The sequence below is a fragment of the Centroberyx gerrardi genome, chromosome 20 (genome assembly GCF_048128805.1).
Source record: "Centroberyx gerrardi isolate f3 chromosome 20, fCenGer3.hap1.cur.20231027, whole genome shotgun sequence".
Classification (NCBI taxonomy): Eukaryota; Metazoa; Chordata; class Actinopteri; order Beryciformes; family Berycidae; genus Centroberyx; species Centroberyx gerrardi.
Window position 1 is genome coordinate 7,208,132 of NC_136016.1, and position 21,374 is coordinate 7,229,505.

The 21,374-nt window shown below is 42.6% G+C and overlaps 6 protein-coding genes across 6 annotated transcripts; 2 read left to right on the forward strand and 4 right to left on the reverse strand.

The window, feature by feature from the left end:
* Positions 1 to 550: 550 nt before the first annotated feature.
* On the reverse strand, positions 551 to 1,756 carry LOC139918405 (dual specificity phosphatase 29-like). The gene is made up of 3 exons (XM_071907790.2): positions 1,629 to 1,756; positions 1,230 to 1,447; positions 551 to 753 (listed from the first exon to the last, which is right to left on the reverse strand). Exons 1-3 carry the CDS (start codon positions 1,754 to 1,756, stop codon positions 551 to 553), a joined length of 549 nt encoding a protein of 182 aa, XP_071763891.2.
* A 553-nt stretch (positions 1,757 to 2,309) lies between these two features.
* On the reverse strand, positions 2,310 to 6,062 carry LOC139918401 (dual specificity phosphatase 29-like). Its single transcript, XM_071907787.1, has 4 exons — positions 5,991 to 6,062; positions 4,369 to 4,554; positions 3,456 to 3,676; positions 2,310 to 2,673 (listed from the first exon to the last, which is right to left on the reverse strand). Exons 2-4 carry the CDS (start codon positions 4,521 to 4,523, stop codon positions 2,477 to 2,479), a joined length of 573 nt encoding a protein of 190 aa, XP_071763888.1. The 5' UTR covers positions 4,524 to 4,554; positions 5,991 to 6,062; the 3' UTR covers positions 2,310 to 2,476.
* A 1,132-nt stretch (positions 6,063 to 7,194) lies between these two features.
* LOC139918404 (dual specificity protein phosphatase 13A-like) lies at positions 7,195 to 8,576 on the reverse strand. The gene is made up of 3 exons (XM_071907789.2): positions 8,444 to 8,576; positions 8,017 to 8,234; positions 7,195 to 7,406 (listed from the first exon to the last, which is right to left on the reverse strand). Exons 1-3 carry the CDS (start codon positions 8,569 to 8,571, stop codon positions 7,195 to 7,197), a joined length of 558 nt encoding a protein of 185 aa, XP_071763890.1. The 5' UTR covers positions 8,572 to 8,576.
* Positions 8,577 to 9,329: 753 nt separating this feature from the next.
* LOC139918403 (dual specificity protein phosphatase 13A-like) lies at positions 9,330 to 10,156 on the reverse strand. Its single transcript, XM_071907788.1, has 3 exons — positions 10,020 to 10,156; positions 9,641 to 9,858; positions 9,330 to 9,526 (listed from the first exon to the last, which is right to left on the reverse strand). Exons 1-3 carry the CDS (start codon positions 10,154 to 10,156, stop codon positions 9,330 to 9,332), a joined length of 552 nt encoding a protein of 183 aa, XP_071763889.1.
* Positions 10,157 to 10,606: 450 nt separating this feature from the next.
* Positions 10,607 to 16,151, forward strand: samd8b (sterile alpha motif domain containing 8b). The gene is made up of 6 exons (XM_071907855.2): positions 10,607 to 10,746; positions 11,856 to 12,431; positions 13,255 to 13,350; positions 13,516 to 13,633; positions 13,778 to 13,928; positions 14,244 to 16,151. Exons 2-6 carry the CDS (start codon positions 11,875 to 11,877, stop codon positions 14,546 to 14,548), a joined length of 1,227 nt encoding a protein of 408 aa, XP_071763956.1. The 5' UTR covers positions 10,607 to 10,746; positions 11,856 to 11,874; the 3' UTR covers positions 14,549 to 16,151.
* Positions 16,152 to 16,582: 431 nt separating this feature from the next.
* On the forward strand, positions 16,583 to 21,339 carry LOC139918353 (non-selective voltage-gated ion channel VDAC2-like). The gene is made up of 9 exons (XM_071907692.2): positions 16,583 to 16,719; positions 18,137 to 18,208; positions 18,331 to 18,380; positions 19,142 to 19,294; positions 19,386 to 19,438; positions 19,581 to 19,808; positions 19,952 to 20,102; positions 20,279 to 20,336; positions 20,423 to 21,339. The coding sequence occupies exons 2-9, from the start codon at positions 18,142 to 18,144 to the stop codon at positions 20,512 to 20,514; spliced, it is 852 nt and encodes a 283-aa protein (XP_071763793.1). The 5' UTR covers positions 16,583 to 16,719; positions 18,137 to 18,141; the 3' UTR covers positions 20,515 to 21,339.
* The last annotated feature ends 35 nt before the right edge of the window (positions 21,340 to 21,374 follow it).

A 21,374-nucleotide genomic window follows, 5' to 3' on the forward strand; every position in this document is an offset into this window, starting at 1 on the left:
TTTTCCCTCATATCTTCATACTCTGCCATCATTCATTCTGACAGTGAAATCATTAAACCTGTGATATCCAATTCCTTTTATTTTGACAGCATCTCTCCCTCTCTCTCTCTCTCGCTCCGTGTGCTCTGGAGAGCATTTCTTATTAAGATGGCTTCAGTGTTTCATCTCTTTTCAAAGTCTGACCTGAATCTGTATACACGCTCAAAACCATGCTGGCATATTTCTGTCATCTTGTATCAAGCCTCTTAAGACATCACAGTTTTAATAGTACGGCGCTGGATTTCAGCAGTTTAGACACAGTATTTTGAGAAAAAGTGAATAAATAAGTGGAGCATTGTTTATTTATAGGTAGACGCCGACTTTGTGTTGTTCAAGCGCGGGAAGGGTTTTGTCTGTTGTGTTGCGTTTGTTTGAGCAGCGCTAACAAGCAGGAGCCAAATTCAGAAATTTGTTGTGATATTGATTGTACGTTAGACGCAAACTACGCCCTAACACCCAGAAGTCCAGGCTGTGAGGAAACTCTCTCTCGATGCGTCAGTCTCTAATAATATCACTTCCTCTTCCTCTCCGGGGCCAGGGACGAGTCCAGGTGGCAGAGCTGGCTCAGAAATCCAGCGTTTGGGAGGATGTTTCTGTGCCTGCGGACGGCCTCGATTGCCTGCACGAGGGTGAGCCTCTCCCTGATCATGAGGAAGGCTAATACAAGAGCGGCTGACCGGCTGATTCCCCTCGCACAGTGGACCAGCACCTTCCCTGCATGGACAATAGAGAGAAACCACCTCAACTGTCAGCTGTTTCTACAAGGATTGCACTCTGTAGCACATACAGCCAAATAACTAGCATAGTCAGTGATTCTCAATCTTTTTCATATCAAGGACCCCTAATTTATTACACATTAGGGCCGCATTTCAAATCTGAGAATATTTTTTATTGTTAGATATGATTTTGTCCAGAATCCCATGACTATCTGTATTGTAGCTAGAGAGATAACAGTGGAACTATGATCAAAACAGTCATTCTTCTACATTCTCTAATTGTGTTAACATCTTGTAAATGAAATAATGGTGAAGTTTAACAATTCATCAGTTTGCCGGGGACCCCCTGGAACCCCCTCAAGGACCCCCTGGTAGTCCCCGGGCCCCACGTTGAGAACCACCAACTGACTATGAAGGACATGTGCTCCTAATGTCTTGTATTCGGATCCGTCTGTGGCTCAGCTGGACTCGTACCTTGTTGGGCCAGAGCTTTGTGAATGAAATCGGCAGTCTGAGTGAAGAATGGGCTCAGGTCAAAGTCTTTATGGTCTGCTGCTTGCACTCCATGATACAGTATGTTGGTGTCTTTGTAGAAGCCTGGGCCGGTGTCAATGTGCTGCGGCCCGTCGGCGGCATTCACCACATGCGTCACCCCCAGATTCACTAGGAGGGATTTATCCTGAGCAGTTGCCCTGTAAAGGCCACAAAGGGCAGCTGTGTTTGCCTGCAGTAAAGCTCAGTAAATGCATTTTTCAAACGAACAGATTTCAAAATTTCCCATTCATTAGCCAAATGCAGAGCGTGCTTGCACCGACAGTGTCACATTGAAATTACCATATTGCAGCTGAACCCCGAGGTGCGAATGTCACTTACGCATCTCCAACGTAGAGGTTGGGCCAAACCTCGTTGACGGCGCCGGTGGGCCGTCTGTTCTTCAGCAGAAGGCCGAGCAGATCGCAGGTGGGCGGTGTCTGATACCCCGGCTCCTCCTCTGGGCTCATCTCTGCTTCCTTCACATAGCCCTTAGTCATATTGTATAATTATGGCAAATTATACCAAACACAAAGGTTTCACAGTTAGATTACTTACCGAAATACTCTTTTTTGATTTGCTTGGTTTGGGAAGTTGTGCAAAATTCTGAAGTTTTTGCTGTTTTTGATCCTCCAAGTTATTTTTTTTGCTTCCTGTAGGCGTTCGGAAAGGAACTAGAGTCAACTCTATTGGTGTAGCTGGCTCTGTCTTACATCTGAGCTAGTGAATAATGTTGTTTCAAGGCTGCACCTTGTTGGAAAGGGACAGCTGAGTATGCCTATGTCTAGGCAGGAGGGGTGCAGGCTATTTATTCTTCAGATGACGATGACAGAAGCCAGACTGCTTGTGTTGTGACAACTTTTACTATCCACCCACAGCAGTGTTTCCAGCTGGAATAGTGTAATTGAATCACACCATTATAAAAAATATGGTCAGGTTTCATTCAAAGCAAATTGTAACTAATGTAAGGAATTTATTGCAGTATCAAGCACTTCAATTACTTCACACAGTGTCAAAGGGCAAAAATGGAATTAATATAATGAAATATACTTAAAATGTGCTTTTTTTTTACATTCATATCCTCTACTTCTATAGCAGATATTGACAAGAAGGCAGCGTGGAAATCCAAAGTAATGGATTCATGGATTTTTTGGTATCTCAAGTCCATCCGTTGAGGCTCCAGGAGCTCGTCATCGTCCCTGGCAGCGGAGCTTTTTGTCCAGCTCTCGGAGCTGTTCCAGGAAGCCGTCATTAGGGCAGATGTTCCTGTTGGCGCTGACGGCTTTGATAGCCTCCATCAGGGTCATGTCCTCGTGGATCATCAGGTAGGCCAGCACCAAGGTGGAGGAGCGGCTCAGGCCCATGGCACAGTGGACGAACACTTTACCTGGCAAGCGGTCCAAACAAAACTCAACATCAGTGAGGTTTTGCCTCTGCGTGCCTCGGCTCTAGCAGCTCCGTGTCTCATTTTCTACCCTATAGCTGAGGAACAACCAGTGGATTATTGTTGTTAACTTTATTCCAACTGTCTAATTTGTTACTCCTCCGTGGATTAAAAGCCCCGCACATCACAGAGTGGAGCACTTCTAACTACTGCCTAAAAGTTTTCAACAATGTTGCAACAAATGTTTCTACACACGGTAATCCCTGGTTCCTTATCATGCCTGAGGATTAGGGCGCAGAGGAGCGCGTAATTGAACTGTCTTGGCGGCTGTGTATTTCTACTGGGGATTACTGTAGGCCCCGCCACACACTGGAGCCCCCGATCAGCCAGCATGTGAAGGAGGAGGCCTCATCTTATTACTGTCATGTCAGATACTGCCTTCACTTTGCATAACAGGAGCAGCACAGGCCACAAACATAATTGTGTAATTTCCATGTCCAATGAAAGTGTTGCTTACAAATTACCAGGGCAATCCATTTAAAACCAATTTTCCTGTCCAAGGTCTGAGCTTATGAGAAGATTACCGTGGGGGAAAGATATTAGCTTGATATTATGTTTAGTGTTTGATTTGCATTTTAATGACTAATACAACTGTGGGTTGCTGTAATGGGAATTGACTGACAAATGTTTCTGTACCTGTTCTTACAGAAAAAACAAAACGGTCTTCTACGAGTTCATGTTAAAAAATGATGAGAAATAGCCTGTGCATGGGGAGAATTCCTCACCTGTGGGCGAGCTCAAAGCATTCTTGATGAAATTGGCCGCCGGGTAAAAGAAGGGACTCAAGTTAAAGGACGGCATGTCAAAAGCCTCCACTCCATGATAAGTGATTTTTGTGTCTCGGTAGAAGCTGGCCCCCGTGTTCACGCTGAACTTCCCATCAGCGGCGTTAAGCACATGGGTGATGTGGTGCGCCTGGAGTGTCCTCTTGTCTTTGGCTGCATACCTAATGGGAAAAGCAGAATTATGTGTCAGCTGAGATAAGTACAGGAAGAGGTATCTCTATCATCACAGCATCACAGTTCAGGACTGTAAACAGAATGGGGCGTGAAAACACGTTGACTTAAAGGGGAAGTTCTATCGATGTTGTTTCTGTAGAGGTTGATAGAGGTCATGGATTACTTAAAGCTGCAATAAGCAAAATTTTCTGACTGCTAGAGGGTGACAGAAACCGCAACTTTACACATTTGTAAATAACACACAGCAAAGCCACTGCACTACGGAGGCCTACCAAGGACAAACATTGCAAAGCACCGTGCATAATGTTAAAAGCTAAGCTAACTGTACTTACGGAGAAATGTCACCGGTTACCAGTCTCACTTTGACAGACCTTTCAACTGCTGAAGTTTACATGTCCCACAATGACAAGTGAAGAGGGAGGCAGCAAGTTTACTAGTTTACTTTGTTTACTTGGTGGTGAGGGCCGCTTTTAAGCAGCAAGGGAGGAGCCAAGCTAGTTTAAAAAAATGAAAAGCTACTGAATGGTCCGGGAGGAGCTTTATTGATTTATATTGGTTTATATCATTATGTCCCAATGAAATCTCCACATAGCACACATTCGGTTAAGGATTGGTTATAAGGTCTGATATCGCTTATTTCAGGTTTAATGCCACTTTAAACATGATGCGCAGTTCTCACATGTCTCCTATATAGATCCGGGGCTGGACCTCATCCAGGTGGCCGCTGGTCCCTTTCTTTGTCCACATCAGCCTGTGGAGCTCTGAGGCCGGCGGGGTCTCATACCTGCTGCCCGCCCCCTCAGGACTGGCCAAGCAGCTGATGCCTCTGGGCATACCTGGATGATCCACCTTCTGGCTTTGCAACCTGTTGCATAGAAGCACCGCGTATTGCAATCTCGAAATACCACAACAGAGAATTTCAGTCAGCGTTGTCATTTAACCGACAGCATTCGCATGTGCTACGAAATGGTCCTGCGCCAAGTGATGAGCAAGTCATCAAAAGGGGGCAGGAGATGTCTCTATATGCTTTGGGTAAGGGCAAAATAAAGGAAACACATGCACATGGCTGTAGTGTGGTGAACTTTGTTGGGCCTGGTGGCGGTAAATGTTTTAGACACCATCTGAATCTCCTGTGAATTCTCAACAGGGTGACTGCTGATGGCGACTAATAGGGTGTCTTATAGTGGGAGTATTGTCATCCTAAATGACACTGCTACTATTAGGAGTGAAATGCATTGTGGGATGAAAGTGATTACTAGAATTGTTATCTTAGAAGATGTTAAGCTTGGCCTAGCCTTTTAATATACACTATGATTATCCTAAACCACGCAAGAAGTGCACCCCACACTAGGAAAGAACTACTGGAACACACAATAGTGAGAAGACTTCATGATGATCTTGTTTTTTTTTTTATCCACAGCCTGCACACAGTAGCTCTTGGTAAATGTATCTATCTCTTGAAATATGGCAGATTGGTATTCAAGGACTATAAACTTCAGCTTTTCATTTCCTCGAGGCAAGCCCGACCTGTGCATTTACAATTTACACACTGGGCATTGGCGAGGCTTATACTATGCATACTGTATACATTTGCATCCGTTTAGGCAGCTGTGTGATTCTGCTCTAGGCTGGCGACCATACTAATGTTGTGTATGCATTGTCATTGTAAAGAAACGGATGGCGGCTCAGCTGCCGATTTGCATTCTGCCGGTTTATGGAGACATAATGTGGCACTCAGCAGTGGGGGTTTGGAGACTTATTGTCGCGTCCATAGGGATGAGTCATTGAGACCAAATCTGTTTCAGTGACCTTTTGTAAAGCTGCCATGGCACATGGAGGTGCACTCAAACATCTTGATGGCTTTATCCATCACAGGGCTTTAAACAAGTGTATACATGCATGTGTGTCACTTCTCAAATGCATAAGAACATGAATATGCAAGAAAACCTGTATCTAACCTTGCAAATGCTCCATGCACTTGTCTATACGTGCATGTGTTAGTCTGCATGAATCTTGAAGGCACCGTAAAGTGTGTCTCTGCACAAGTACAACATGTGCCTAGAGTACCTGGAGGCTCTTCTTTCTCCTCATTGATCTATAAGTACAACCCTTCCCTCCCTCCCACAGTCAGGGCAGAGAACTGATTTCCCTGGTGCACATGTTGAGCCGCAGCACTGCTTTCATAGCCTTCCCCCCTTAGGCTAACCTGTCCTTCCTGCTCCACTTCTGTGTAATTAAAGATGCTATGTATGGGAAAGTGCCCACGGTTAACATGGAGGGCAAATAAAAATGGCTTTTTACCTCCTCCAGGCCTCCTCTTGCCGGCTTTATGAATTACAGTTCCCTCTTTAGCCTTGCGGATGTGGTTCGTCTGGATTTGTGGGCAAATTAATAAAAGAAAAAAAGTGGGGGTGATCCATCATGCAATGCAGTATCATCAAAGTACATCCTCATTTATAAAAGTGCTTCATAAACATGTTTACCTTGCAAATGAAGGGAACATATACAGTACAATATGTAAATATATACACTGCACTTTATATATACTGTACATAGTGATAAATACTGTGCAACACGGGCTTATATCTCCAACACAGCTGGTAAGAATTACATTGTTAGTAGACACACTTGCCTTGGATGGAAACGCCGCTTGTCAAGGTCTCTCTCTCTCCCTCGCAAGAGCTACATGTAGGTCGACAGCACAACTGTCGGCGTTCGCCTTGGTAATCTACCCCACAACCTTTTTTGCTATTTTAACATCTGAATCCCAGCTCAAAATAATTCTGGCATCATCTTCTGCATTCCTTAAAGGTTATCCGAGCTACCAGCACAGGGAGTGGGATAGGACACTGGTTTTTCAATAGCAGGAGGATTACATCAGAGGTGCTATTTGTGCATATCTCTGCCACAGTGATTATTCTCTATGGGGAAATATGTTTATATCCACGCATGTACACTGGGTGATGTCAGTGTCCCAGTTTCTGATCTCTCTCCTTTAGTTTATATGTTGATCATTTAGTGAAAGAATGCAAAAAAAACAGACATGAGGTTTACTTTTTTTTACATGTCCAATAAATTTCAATAACTTCAATAACTCATTGGAATTATCAGCTATTTAACACTTACAACTGAGGTAAAGTGGAAAAAGTGATATGCTGTAGATTGATTCCCATTATGAATTTTGCATTGTTGGACTTTTCTATGATGTGTCACCTACAGAGTTTACAAAAATGTGATGCATGGTCAAGCATTTTCCTTTATAACATTTGGTCCATTCTGCTGTAATACAAAATGAGGTGCTGTAAAATAGACCACCGCACAAGCATGAGAGATAAAGGTTTCAAGACTTAAGTAATCATCACATCCCCTTATCCTTAATCCTTAATTCACAGTAAGCTTGTGTTGGTTCTGCAACCAAACTCCATTTTTGGTAAGACGTTCTTGTTTTTTTCTTTTTGCTGCTTCCAAAAACATCCCAAAAAAAAAATGTACAAAATTCCCATCATCACAGGATCTGACATGTTTTCTTTTTCCTTGTCAGCTGAAGATCCAGATCCAGCAGCAGCGCCAGGAAATTCCTATTGGGGTAGATGGCTCTCTTTTGGACCAGCTTCTGCAGGGCCCGCTTGAGGGGGAGGTGATGGTAGATCATGAGGTACGCTAGCACCAAGGTGGATGACCGGCTCATTCCCATGATACAGTGCACCAGAACCTTCCCTGAAGAATAGAGGGGACGAAGGGGGAGAGAGGGACGTGGAGGAAGGATTAGCGAGAGGCCTCCATCTTATTAATATCATACATGACTGCCCGTCTCAAACTGTGGCCCTTCTCTTTTCCCCCGCTGTGAGCTAAAAATAGTGTCCACAATTCATCGCCTTTGTTCATTTGAGGTCCCTTTGCAGACTGGGCCCGACTGTCACTTTAATCCCATCCTGTCCTCTGCTTGATAGCTACTCTGAAAGGAGCCATGGCCACATTATAGACTTAAATTCTGCAAGGTAAGACCCTTATTATTACTGCTGGGTGAAAATAAGGTTCTAATAAGTTCTATACCATTACAAGCTGCGTTGCATTGTGACGACCGGTGACTTTGAAAAGACAGCATGGGACACTAGGAAGTTGAATGACCGGGTTTATTAAGGATTTATGAAGTGGCATAAAGGATATGATGTGATGTGCAGGAAACTCCAATGAAAAGAACTGCCATATTTTGCATCAAATTACTCAATCAGACTTCTTTATAGCTATTGAATGGCATTGAATCACTCACCGCACAGTAATTGTAATAATTCATATATTATTGGAGAGAAGCCTCAAGGAGTCTTACCATCAGATGATTTCAGTGCTTTATGAATGAAATCGGCAGCAGGCTGGAAGTACACGTCCAGATCAAAGTGAGTGGAGTCATCTGCTGGAATGCCACAATACACAAAGTCGTTGCCATAAAACCTTTGGTCCCCTATGCTGCCTCGCTTGGAGTGAGCAGCATTTAATACATGAGTTATGCCTAATTTCTGCAAGGCAGTCCTGTTTTGGGCTATTGCCCTAGCAAGACAGAGAGACAAAAAAAGGTTCAACACCAGTGTGAATGCGGAGAAGCATGACAGCACAGTATTTCATGTCAGAATTTGTCAGTAGATATGTCATGAAATATGACCTTGGGAAATAGTTTCATTTTATATCACATTAAAGATGTATATGGCATGATTTCACATTTGCTTATAGGGCAAAGTTGAGATAAAATGCATACTTACACATTCCCTATGTATATGTTGGGCCAAACCTCGTCAATTTGATTTAGCTGCAGTCTGCATGCGTCCAAAAGCTTTTGCAGATCCTTCACAGAGAGATACTCTTTCCTCTTGTCTTTCAGTGCTGACATTTTAATTCAAAATCCCCCTCTTGGATCAATTACTATCCCAAATGTTTGTTGTATTAAAGCTGTTACTGTCTACTCCCGCTCAGGATGATCTGTATGAGCAGGTGTTCATCTGCTGTCACTGGACAGTTACCCAATTTAGTGCTTAACCTAGCGTGTAGTCTTACTCATGCAGAGGGCATAACAACAACTGCCGCAGCCCGGGCCGTGTTTTTCCACACTACTGTGGGACTCTAATTTAATAAACCTCAAACAGAGATGAATCATTCCATAAAGCAGTGATAATTGGATGTAATTATGGACAAATGTTAAAGTGCATTGCTTACACTGGATCCCAGACAGCGCGCTGTAATACTGCAGGAGAAATAATGGCTCATGCAGCGGGTTCACCGCTCCGACTGCTCAGAGCAAATGTCTCATGAAAGCAAATGGGATGTAGAGGAAAGAGAGTAAGCTGTGCTGTGAGCTGCGCCCAATACCAAATAGTCCTCACGCTGCAAAAAAAAAAAGTCTCACATTTCATTTAGTCTCATATTCATGACAACAAGGGTCAAAATCTTGAAACAAGGCAGAATAATGCAGATCAAATACTGCACTAGTATCAAGAAAATGACACTTGATTCAGTAAAGTTCTTAAAAGTGAAATTATCTCCCTCAACAAGCTTTTAAGATTCAATACCAGATTAAATAACTTTTAAAAGATGGATACTTTTTGTTGACATGACTGTGGTTAGAGTGCAGCCATTGTTCATTTTCTCTTTTCATGATGTCTTCTTGTGTAATTTCATATCCAAAGCACGAAGCTGTTTCAGGAATCCCCTGTTTGGGAAAATCCACCTGCGCTCTTTGATCTTTCTGATGGCATCCAGCAGAGAGTAGCGGTGGTGGATCATTAGATAGGCCAGGACCAGGGAGGCAGACCTGCTCACTCCAACTGCACAGTGGACAACAATCCTGGCTGGGGAAGAAGAAGATTAAAATGAGTCTAAAGCATGAGCGGATACTGGGATTTTTATTTTGTACACAGTCTGACACAAAAACAGATAATAAGGCAACAGGATGGGGTATTTACCACCAGGCGTGTCAAGTGCATTCTGAATGTACTCAGCAGAGGGGAAGAAGTAGCGAGAGAGGTCAAAGGATGGTGAGTCATCAGCAGGCACTCCATGGTAATCCACAGTGGATCCATAGAAGTCATGACTTCCCTGACAGTGCATCCTCCCATGAGCCGCGTTCAGAACATGAGTGATTCCCAGCTTCCATAAACTGTAGCGATCATTAGCAACTGACCTGTGCAGAGAGGAGAACGTTTAGGAATCCCTGCCATAAAAACATAATGGAGCAAATAATCTGCTATAAAAAAAAAGACCTAGCCTACAGAACAAGACATAGAGGAAAGGGTGAATTCACTTGCATTTTATTTTATAAGCTGTTGAGATTGTTAAACTTACATATCTCCAATGAACAGGTTAGGCCAAACTTCATCCACATGGTTGCCAAACCTCTTTCCACCATACAAAACCTTCTCCAAGTCTTTCACAGAAGGAGTGTCAGGGGAGGCATCACTCTTTTCCTGGAGATTGTTCATGACTGACTGGCCCCTAATAGTAGCCCACACAACAATATGCTGCAGTTAAACTATCCATCAATGAGCTTTCTTATCCCTACATTTACTTTCAAAGTCCGTTGGGGCTTTACTACAACCATGTTGGTAGTGACAAGGACAGGTGTCCCTATAGTCTAAAATTAAAACAGTGACCCAATTTCTGAATGTTGGTCAAGTTTAGATCTAAAGATGTTTACGGACTGATTTTTGTCTGCAGCCATGATTGTAAACAATATCTTACAGCTGCAGAGCGAATTGCCTTTTGCAAGGACAGTCACAACACTGCAGCACTAGCCACACTGCACTACATGCGTTTGACCAGTAGCCGTCACTGTTTGCTAGCTAGTGTCAGGACCATTGTACCTGAATTCATGTGCGCAGCTTTTCTGGATATTACGACTGTGTGTTTTCTACAGTGATGCTAACCAGCGAAGCCAAGGCGAAATGATCTCCAACAAAGCTGCTATCATTGTAGCAAATGTCAATACGATTTCTTCAGACTCTTGTGAGATGCCATATAGCTAGCTAACCAAATAGCTTGTCGCTTCATCTTCTGTTACATCTGAATCCCGGTGAGTTCATGGTACCCGCATTAACACGCTAGTAAATGGTTAGCTAACATTAGCTAGCTAGCTAAGGGTACTCAGCATAAGCTGAATTAGCCTGCTGGCCAATAATACTGTGATAGCAGAGGGGGTGTTTTGGTTGGGTGTCATACCACCCTTAAACATGCATGTTGTCAGATACATTGTTAACTAGCAGGTTAGCCAATTTACTACCCATTGAGCCAGCACCATCATCCCCTGGCCCCACCTTTTGTATAGCCATTGATGTGTGTTGTTTGCATTGAACAAAGATGGATTTAACTGGACTGCTGACCGTCTATCATGAGCTGTATGACAGCGTTGTGAACACTCGAACATAACGGTAGTCAGAGTGCTATCGTATCATTTCACATCTTACCCGGGAGAAATGTCATTGTATGAATGTAGTGTCTATCTGTTGAGGACAGACTTGTGAAACACTAATAAAACACTAAACCTAATAACAGTGTAGTTGGGCTCAAAAGTTTGAGATTTGATCAGTCTAGATGGCACAAGTAGACCGATGCTAATGTTGCTTATGGCAAGTGTAGCATTTGGGGTAACGTTAGGGCTGTAACAGTAAGTCATAAGATAAGATAACATAAGATAGCACTTTATTAATCCCCTTGGGGAAATTCAGGAACGTGAATCCATGACAAGCAGAGAAGCTCTTTGTGTCATGGGTCTGGCCTAAGGACTGCCTGCCCCCTCACCTACATCACTGGAGCCAATAGAGGGTGTGGTTTTCATTGTGCAAACTATTGTTTTTCAGATTCTATTGCGAAAGCTTGCCTCATAAGTTTGCTCAAGTTATGAAAATCTCTGCTTGCCTGTCTAGGTCACGACTTGTCTTGAACTTGTTTGTCTGAAACTAAAGTTATTTTCTGTCTATGTGGCAGTCTTGCATGGTTCATGTGGATTCCATATTGCTGATTCAGTGGAAATAAAGTGTGCCTAATAGTTCCTACTTCTCTTTAGGATTCCACTGTTTTTTGTCAGCAAGTCGACATGTCGCTGATATTGACAAGAGGGGGAAACAATTGTTTGACTTGCATTTAGAGCGTCCGATGTGTTGAAATCTTCTTCGCTCCCCCCAGCCTTCAGAGTGAGGAGGAAATGACCCAACTGAGTGTCCGTCGCTGGACCACCAAACACGTAGCCAAGTGGCTGAAGGAAGAGGGCTTCTGTGACTATGTAGACCTGCTTTGCAACAAGCACCGCCTGGACGGCACCAGCCTGCTGACCCTCAGTGAGTATGACCTCCGCTCGCCGCCCTTGGAGCTCAAGGTGCTGGGGGATATCAAGCGGCTGATGGTGTCCATCCGCAAACTCCAGAAGCAGAACATTGACGTGTTGGAGGAGCTAGGTCTTCCCTTTGATGGCCACTCTCCGACAGGCTCTGGAGGTAGTTTGGACTGGCTGTGTAACGGAGACCCAGGCAGAGACTGTGACAACACTGAGACGGCACCGGTTGGAGAGGAGTACCACCAGTACACTAATGGGAAGTACAAGCAGCAGACGAGGCGCCTGGATCCGGAGTACTGGAAGACGGTGCTGAGTTCTGTCTATGTGGTGTTCGTGTTCGGGTTCACGTCCTTCGTCATGGTCATAGTGCACGAGAGGGTGCCTGACATGCGCACGTACCCCCCGCTGCCAGATATTTTCCTTGACAGGTGGGTTTCTGACTGCTCTCATTTGGTATGAAGACACTCTCAAGTCTTATCCAGGTAGCCCAGGAAGAACAACAAAAACATTGCTTTCATGACAGAATTAGTCAGCTCCCAAATGCCAAAGTCAGGGTGAAGCAAGAAAGATTTTTTTTAATCAACTGTCGGAATATCATACCAGATGGTGGACACTATAATTGCCCTACTTTCTAGTAGCAAGTTTCTATTATTGTCCACACGTATTCCTGATAGGCCAGCTTTGGTTCAAAGAGATCTTTTAGAGTGACCTACTTTGCGGTAAACGGTATGACCCATTGTTTATGGCCGGTTTTGAGCTGCTCATGGAATGTCTTGGCTTGCTGTGAGAGCTAATTTCTGGAAAATGCCAGCGTGCTTTTGGCAAGATGAGGCATTGTGAGGCAGGTTGTCCAGGCTCCCAATGCTTTGGCTGCATAACTGGTTATCGTAACTTAAACTTAAGATGTGACATTCAGTTAGTCTTATAGATTGTGCATGGATCTAGTGATTTTAGTGTATCACTTAAGTGCATGTTTGCCTATTTGAAATCAGTCATGAAAGTGGAAATGGTCATTTTTGAACACAGAAATTAGAGGCTGTCGTAAATATATTTTAGCTTTAACTAGTGTTTAATTGATTAACCCCTAAAGCAATCTGTTGGTTGTTTCATACTAGGGATAGGGTTAGTTAAAGTTTTCTTAGCTTGCATTTAGAAGTATTCAAGTACCTATATCTAGCTAATTAACTATCAGTAGCAAAGCAAAATGATGCAGTACAGTGTGCAACAAAATAAATCTTTTTCTTTTAACAGTGTGCCTAGAATACCATGGGCCTTTGCCATGGCCGAGGCATGCGGAGTGATCCTCTGCAATATCTGGCTGCTGGTTCTGCTGCTGCATAAACACAGGTAGAGTACTGACAGTCACGAGCATTAATAAATCACCACCTACTTTGTTTTATCTCTCACTTCACTGTAACGTTGTCACTTTGAGGACTGTGCTGCCAGATACGTATGTCCCCTTAAATCAATAACACAGGGGACCCGGGTCAACTATGTTCTCACAACTTGTAGGTCAATCCTGCTGCGGCGCCTGTGCAGCCTCATGGGGACGGTGTTCATGCTGCGCTGCATCACCATGTTTGTCACCTCCCTGTCTGTGCCAGGACAGCACCTGCAGTGCTCAGGAAAGGTAACATTAGGTTGACTATATAAATGACACTTCTCACTTAGAGCTTGTTGTTAACCCTGATGTATGTACCATCTCTTAAACACATCACTGTCTCCTTCAGAGGCTGCAGCATTGACAGAGTTATCTTTTCTTCTCCCTCTCTAGATATACGGTGATATGTGGGCCAAACTGCAACGAGCCGTGGCCATCTGGAGTGGCTTTGGAATGACCCTGACAGGAGTCCATACATGTGGTGACTACATGTTCAGCGGCCACACGGTGGTCCTCACCATGCTCAACTTCTTTGTCACTGAGTGTGAGTGGCCCCTCTTGATATGTGGTGGATGTTACAGTACTTAGGGAAACAAAGGTGGAAGAACAGTGTAACCATTGTTGGAAACACTGGCCTTTTGTTGCCATCCGGTGTCCTTCATTGGTACTGCAACTAAAATCAAAAAACAACCAGACTTGCCTCAGACTGACTGTGCAATATTGGTCTGTCCAATAAGGAAGTGCTAGATGTAGGGGAGATGTAAAAATCCAGTGTTTTGCAAAGCTCAGAGATTTAAACTATCCACAGCTAGAGCCAGAATTCTGACATTGTTCTCTTTGCTTCTTGTTTCCCTGACAGACACTCCAAGGAGCTGGAACTTCATTCACACCCTGTCCTGGGTCCTCAATCTGTTTGGCATCTTCTTCATCCTGGCCGCCCATGAACACTACTCCATCGACGTCTTCATAGCGTTCTACATCACTACCAGACTCTTCCTGTACTACCACACTCTAGCCAACACCCGCGCCTACCAGCAGAGCCGCCGCGCTCGCATCTGGTTCCCCATGTTCTCCTTCTTCGAGTGCAACGTCAACGGGCCTGTGCCCAACGAGTACGGCTGGCCCTTCTCCAGGCCCGCTATGATGAGGAGGCTGATTGGGTAGGAGGTTGCAGCAGCCGCAGGACTGATAGACACTGCTTAGCCTGTGCTATTTTGTCTGCTCTCTCAATTTGCCAACTGTGGTGGTGCGCGATAGCTTCATTGACATAACTCCAGAGTATTGAAGGCGGCTTACGTGATCCTATCAGTGCCATGGTCTGACAGGGTACAGAGTCATAACTCCTCATATTCCGGGAATTAGCTGTTGCGTGCTTCTCCCTGTCACTATTTTCAGGGGGGATTAAACAAAATCCACAAGAGTTAAAAGTCCTATAGGCTCCCTTTGCGTCATTTGAAAAGTGAACATGAGGGATATGTCGCATTTATTAGTTCATCATTTTTCCCTCAAAAAGGAAAACGTTTTTGTAGTATGCGTTGCATTTTTCAGTACCTCCCAACATGCAGTAGTATCTGGCTAGAAGTATCCGGATAGCACATGTTAGTGGTAAAGGGAATCCACAACAAAAATCCTCAGGCATCATTTTACCAAATCCTGTTCAGCGATTTAGCATTATTGTCCAAGTAAAAGATCTGATTATGTCGGGGTTTGGATCAGGATACATCAATGAAAATTTTGTCTTAATTTCCCCTTTAGTAATCTATCCAAACAAAACTCTATGGACCACAGTAAAAGCAATATTTAAAGGATCTACATAACACTGTTGCTCATTTCTGTATAGCAATATATAGTTCATCATGTTGTGCAACAGATGTTACTTGTCTGCCATTGCTTTAAAGTATTGCGAAGTCTTCTGCATTCCTTGAGATCGTTCTGTGCTTTTTGACCATGTTACTAAAGGCTGAAAGAGTAATTCATGGTTCATTGTAAAATAAACTACAGCAGACCTGGATTTCCTTTGTTTGTATCGTTCGGTTATCCTGCCGTTTCCTTACCAGGCCTAGCGAAGAATAGGGTCAAGAAAATTTCGAAATCAGCCAAAAATATGGAATGAAAAATGTTTTACAGTTGTCTTAAATATCATTCCACTTGCCAATTACCTTAGGTGTTACAATACGTTTGTCTGTATAAAAAATGTCCCGTATCTTTCATGTGTAATGTTGGGTAGTTGTATAGTTTTGTATCAGTATGATATGGTGTAAATGACCAGACTGAAGTACAATTTGAATCAGGATATGAATCCCTTGGCATTGTTTTCTGAATTTCTAGTATTAGTTCCTCAGAAGGACCCTTAAATTTGTATGTATTTGTTTATATTGTATTAATTTATTTCATTTTGTAAATGTCAATAGGTATTTTTATATTTCATATACAAAGTTATTGCAACATGCACATTGAGAAATACGTTTACAGTTGCTCATAATAACTATGTATTTGTTTTAAACACAATGTGCTTTTTTTTTTTAAGTGTAAGGTTGATTTCAGATTTGCCTCCGCAATTAATTTAGTTAATACATATAACTTGCCACTATAATTGAGTTGTAATTGATTTGGTCATTATGGCATGTTAGCATAGGCCTACATGATTTTTCTAAATGGAGTTTAGCTACAAACCATCCATTCACTGAGGCATGATGGTGTTGTGTTGATACGCTCTTGCATAGCCACATTAACTAATTCCATGTGTCTTTCAGTCTTTTCCATCATTAAACAGTTGAAATCAAAGGCAGGACTCTTATCTTTTTATAGCCATGGAGTGAGTGACTGAGCGTGTGTATGTGTGTGAGAGGAAGAGAGATTTCAGCATGTAAGACGTTTTAAAAAGATACTAATGTTTACCAGGCAATACAACCAATTAAATCCAATACCACTCACAAGAGTATGGATGGACTTAACTTGCAGTGCTTCTGAATATCGATCAGCCTAAATACACGCACGTCGGTTACCATGGTGATATAGAGGGCTTCCGGTTGCCGTGTAGGAGTTGCACAAAATTGTAATAAGAAAATGTTGACTTTTGCAGGTTATGTTAATTAAGTTTATTGCTCTTGAATAACCGACCAAATATTTAATACACTGGCGGAGAATCACACCAACTACTCGTCGCGCTTCAATTTCAAATGGGCATAAAAATAAACAGCTATATTTTGGGGTCCTGCGCTGCCGAGGTCAGGAGGGTGTTGGTTGCGGTGTCTCCTTCACATCGCCCTACAGCAGTCCGGGGTGTTTTTCTTCACCAAAGTTGACAGTAACATTAAAAGTACCACAGCGCCTCGGTAAGTAACTACTTTAGTTGAAAATACTATGCTGTGACGCTCCAATTCGCAAGTGCGCATGATGATTTTTTGCAAATATGTGTTTGCAGTATTAGCAAGATGGCTATCAAACGTCTCATTTGCTAGCCAGAAAAACGCCCCCTACTAGGTAGATTCCCTCTTGCATGGAGGGAACGTCACGCCAAACTGTCAGTCTAATGTTGTCCTTCTCATCGGCAAACGTACACAGCTCGTAAAACATGACTTTAAATATTTTATGAATCACTGGCGGACACTCTTCAATTCGGCATGCATCTAATCCACAAAGTAGTTACTGATTTGAATAAGATTTCGACCTTTAGAATTGGTTCACCTTCTATTGCCATAGACTTCCTTCAAAATCTTACTGCATAAACTGCTGCTTGGTGGATTATATGTATGCTGAATTTAACAGTTGGATCAATTCAGAAAAGGTCTTAAGAGTGTGCAACCAGGTATGTGTCGTTTGTCGTAAGAACATTAAATTGCCAGATTTTTGAATGTAGTAGAACGGCACATATCGAGGGTATCCCCCTACTAGCTCACTAACCATCACGCCAACATCACTGGTGGTGTCAGTGGCTGCTGTATGTTGTACAGTACAGACAGTGATTGTGTTCACAAACCTGTGTCCTGTCAACGTTGACGTCTAACCTTGACAATGAGAGGGGAACGACGCTAGTGAAGGGCAAGGCAGACACCACAGGAGAGTCCCTATTAACGCTAAAATTCACTGTTCTGTCTCTTGCTACTGAAACCGCCATAACCTTTGTTTGTATTCGGACATTGAATACGAAATCTTTGTCTTGTCCTCGGCCACGCATTTGAGAACCAGATGCATGACAACTTGACAAGTGAAACCCAGTTGTCTTAAACCACTAAAATGCTAATTGGCTAACGGTTGTTGTGACGTGCACATATACTCTTATACATTTGATATATGCTTTTTTGGTGCACAGCAACTATTTGGCATTTTCAAAATTGACTGCATGAGGGAGATAAAAACGTTAGCTGTCGTTTGTCTGTTTGACGTCACAACTATGCGACACATTTCCTATCCCGTTAGCATTTCTTACAATGAATTAAGTAAGGTTTCTGTGGACGTGCAGTTGTCTGACAACACAAACAGAGAGATACTGTAGGGCAATGGCAACACTTGCATAAGTGATGACAGACTAAGTCGGACGATAAGTAAAGTCGACTTCTTAACATTACTGGGAAGGGTGAGAATCTCTTCTCTTCCCCTGAACAAAACAGTGGTAGTGTTTTCCATCATAAGACTAGTTTGTACTACATCCTTTGGGTTAGTGCTTTTCATTTGACACATGCTGTGCTTCATGATGGTTAAGGAGATGTGCCTATGTCACTATTTAATGCTCTGCCAAATTTTGTGTGACAGGCATAATGGCAGTCCCTCCACCATATGCAGACCTTGGAAAATCTGCAAAGGATATCTTCAACAAAGGATATGGTAATTTAAAGCATGATAAAGCATTTTGATAAGTGTGTATTTATTGACCTTCAGAGAACAGGCGCAGTGTTTGAAATATACTACCAGGTCTAATTGGTTTATCACTATGAATGTCTTTGCAGGATTTGGACTGGTGAAACTTGATGTGAAGACCAAGTCTTCAAGTGGAGTGGTGAGTTTAACAGTTATTCCAGGCATATAGTCATGGAGAGACCTAATGGTCAACAGTGAGAATAGTAGTCAAACTAAATTTACATAGCAATATTTTCATGGTTTTCAGTGTTTCCTCCTGCTTTTAACAATTTTTGTCAGTTAATTTATCCATATCTTATAATTGAGTTCAGCATAGAATGGTAATTGACAATGTTATTCAGAATCTGAATCAGAATCAGCTTTATTGGCCAAGTATGCACACATACAAGGAATTTGACTCCGGTTTTTCGTTGCTCTCAATGTACTTACACAGAATAAATATATAGCTAAAAACAAGGACAACAAGATGAACAGAGGTAAACCTAAACATTTAACTACTATGTAAATAAGTATATACTCTACTCTAAGTATATATATATATATATATATATATATATATATATATATATATATATATATATATATATGTATGTATGTGTGTAAACAACACTAGGACAATAGTGCAATGGTGCAGAGTGCAAAGATGCTGGAATAAATATGGAGTTGTTAGTGTAGCAGGTTACATTATATACATGAGAGATTACACATTACATACATTATACACACATTATATACACAAATCAGATATTGTACAGATGATGATGATGGGGGAGGAGGAGCAGGAGGAATGTCTTTCTTGACTTTTTTTTTAGATGTGTCAGTTGACCAGTGACAGTAGTTAAAGTTCTCAACACTGCTGTAGGTCCCAAGTCGGCTTAATATCTTCTCTGTTCTCTATAGGAATTCAAAACGTCTGGATCGTCCAACACAGACACCAGCAAGGTCAATGGAACCCTGGAAACCAAGTACAAGTGGGGTGAATATGGACTGACATTCACAGAGAAGTGGACCACCGACAACACACTTGGGACAGAAATTTGTGTTGAGGATCAGGTAAATTAATAACACCGGCATGCCACTGATGATTTCACGAATCGAATTACATTAAATTAAATGTACCTAACTAAATGATTTTCTTCTTTAGATCACCAAAGGACTGAAACTGACTTTTGACACTACATTTTCGCCAAATACTGGGTATGCTACAGTCAGTCTGTTTAATGAAAAATAATTATACATCAAAATATTGCTTGGAAAAAATCCTGCCAAGGTGATGCTAGGTAATCAAACTTGATGTAATTAATTCTCTTGATTTTCCTTTGTTTTTGTCATCTGACAGCAAGAAGAGTGGCAAAGTCAAGTCAGCCTATAAACGTGAATACCTTAATCTTGGCGTCGATGTGGACTTTGATTTTGCCGGTCCTGCGATCCACGGAGCAGCAGTGGCCGGCTACGAGGGATGGCTGGCTGGCTACCAGATGACCTTTGACACAGCCAAATCCAAGATGACCCAGAGCAACTTTGCAGTTGGCTACAAGACCGGCGACTTCCAGCTCCACACTAATGTGTACGTTTTGGCATCAACAAATGACCGATCCAAGCACTGTCGAGTATTGACCTGATCAATATCTCATGTGGTAATTTGTCAAGTGAGACTGTTTAGGAATACTGAAGTTCTGTTGTCTCTGTGCCTGTCTTTCCTCTTTCCAGTAATGATGGTTCAGAGTTTGGCGGGTCCATTTACCAGAAGGTAAACGACCAACTGGAGACTGCTGTGAACCTTGCATGGACAGCAGGCAGCAACAGCACTCGCTTTGGCATTGCTGCCAAATACCAGTTAGACTCCAGTGCCTCCCTGTCAGTAAGTGCCTTTTCTACTGTATCCTGATGTCCCTTCTACTCTGTGGACGTAGATTAAATGGCGCAGTTATCTTATACGACTGAATAATTAAGACAAACGACATCATCATGATGAGGAAACGCACATTTCTATTGGTTGTTTTTTTTTATTGAACGATTTAATGCTTTTTTTCCCAGGCTAAAGTGAATAACGCCAGCTTGGTAGGAATTGGCTACACCCAGACTCTGCGGCCTGGTAAGAACCATCTCCTCTTTATGATCCATCCACCTCCAAAGATTGTGGACTTTGTTTCCAGTAACTTCTTCTCATCTTTCCCCAAGGTATGAAACTAGTCCTGTCAGCACTGGTGGATGGAAAGAGCATCAATGCCGGTGGCCACAAACTAGGTCTGGGGCTGGAACTGGAGGCGTGAGGATCTGCCCGGCCATTTCTGAAGAGGAGTACCGGCAGAATCCGGCCTTGCGTGTTTCCTACCCGGTCAGCAAAAGATCTTTCAAAGAGATGAATCCAAAGCAAAAGAAACCCACTTCTCAAGTACTGTTAGACACCCACCGCTCCACCACCCTCTTTTTCATTTTGGGTTATAATCACTCATCATGTTTCTTATCAGATGTGTTATTAAATGAATGCTTGTATCACTTCGTCCTCCATAGTAAAATGTATCCTTCTCCAAGGCAGACATCTCCATGTTCTTTGGCTTCATCGGTATGACAATCCATGAATGGTTCCTCATTACTTTATTCAAGCGCGATAATGTTGTAGAATGTAAACCTAAGCTGTAATTTTGCACAGTAGCATATACCTTTATTTAAGCTCTTCCTCCCTTGTTTTATTTGCACATTTTGTTTGTTCTTTCTTTTGGTAGTGATGTTCTGCCGTCAAAAGGGTCGCTCCTACAAAAATATGCTTATCAAGATGATGCCATTCTACTGGTTGGTCTTTATTTATCTTATATCTTAGAGAGGCTTAACCATGCTGTGTGGTTAGTTTCACACCTCTACTATCTTGAGTACCTGCTTCTAAGTTATAAATGATAAAAGAAGTTGCAAGACAATGCCAAAAGGATTTTCTGTTTCCTCGGTGTGACGAGAGCGAAAGAATATCTGAGTGAATCCTCCACCTTCCCCTCCCCATATTTGAAGACTGGGACACTAATCAGGAACAAAATCCCTGTGCGCATGTGTGTGTGTGTGGGCATGTGTGTATGTCTACCTTTGCAATAAAGTCTTTAAATCAGTTTTTTCTGTTTATTTGTGTTCTCCTTTCCTGGGA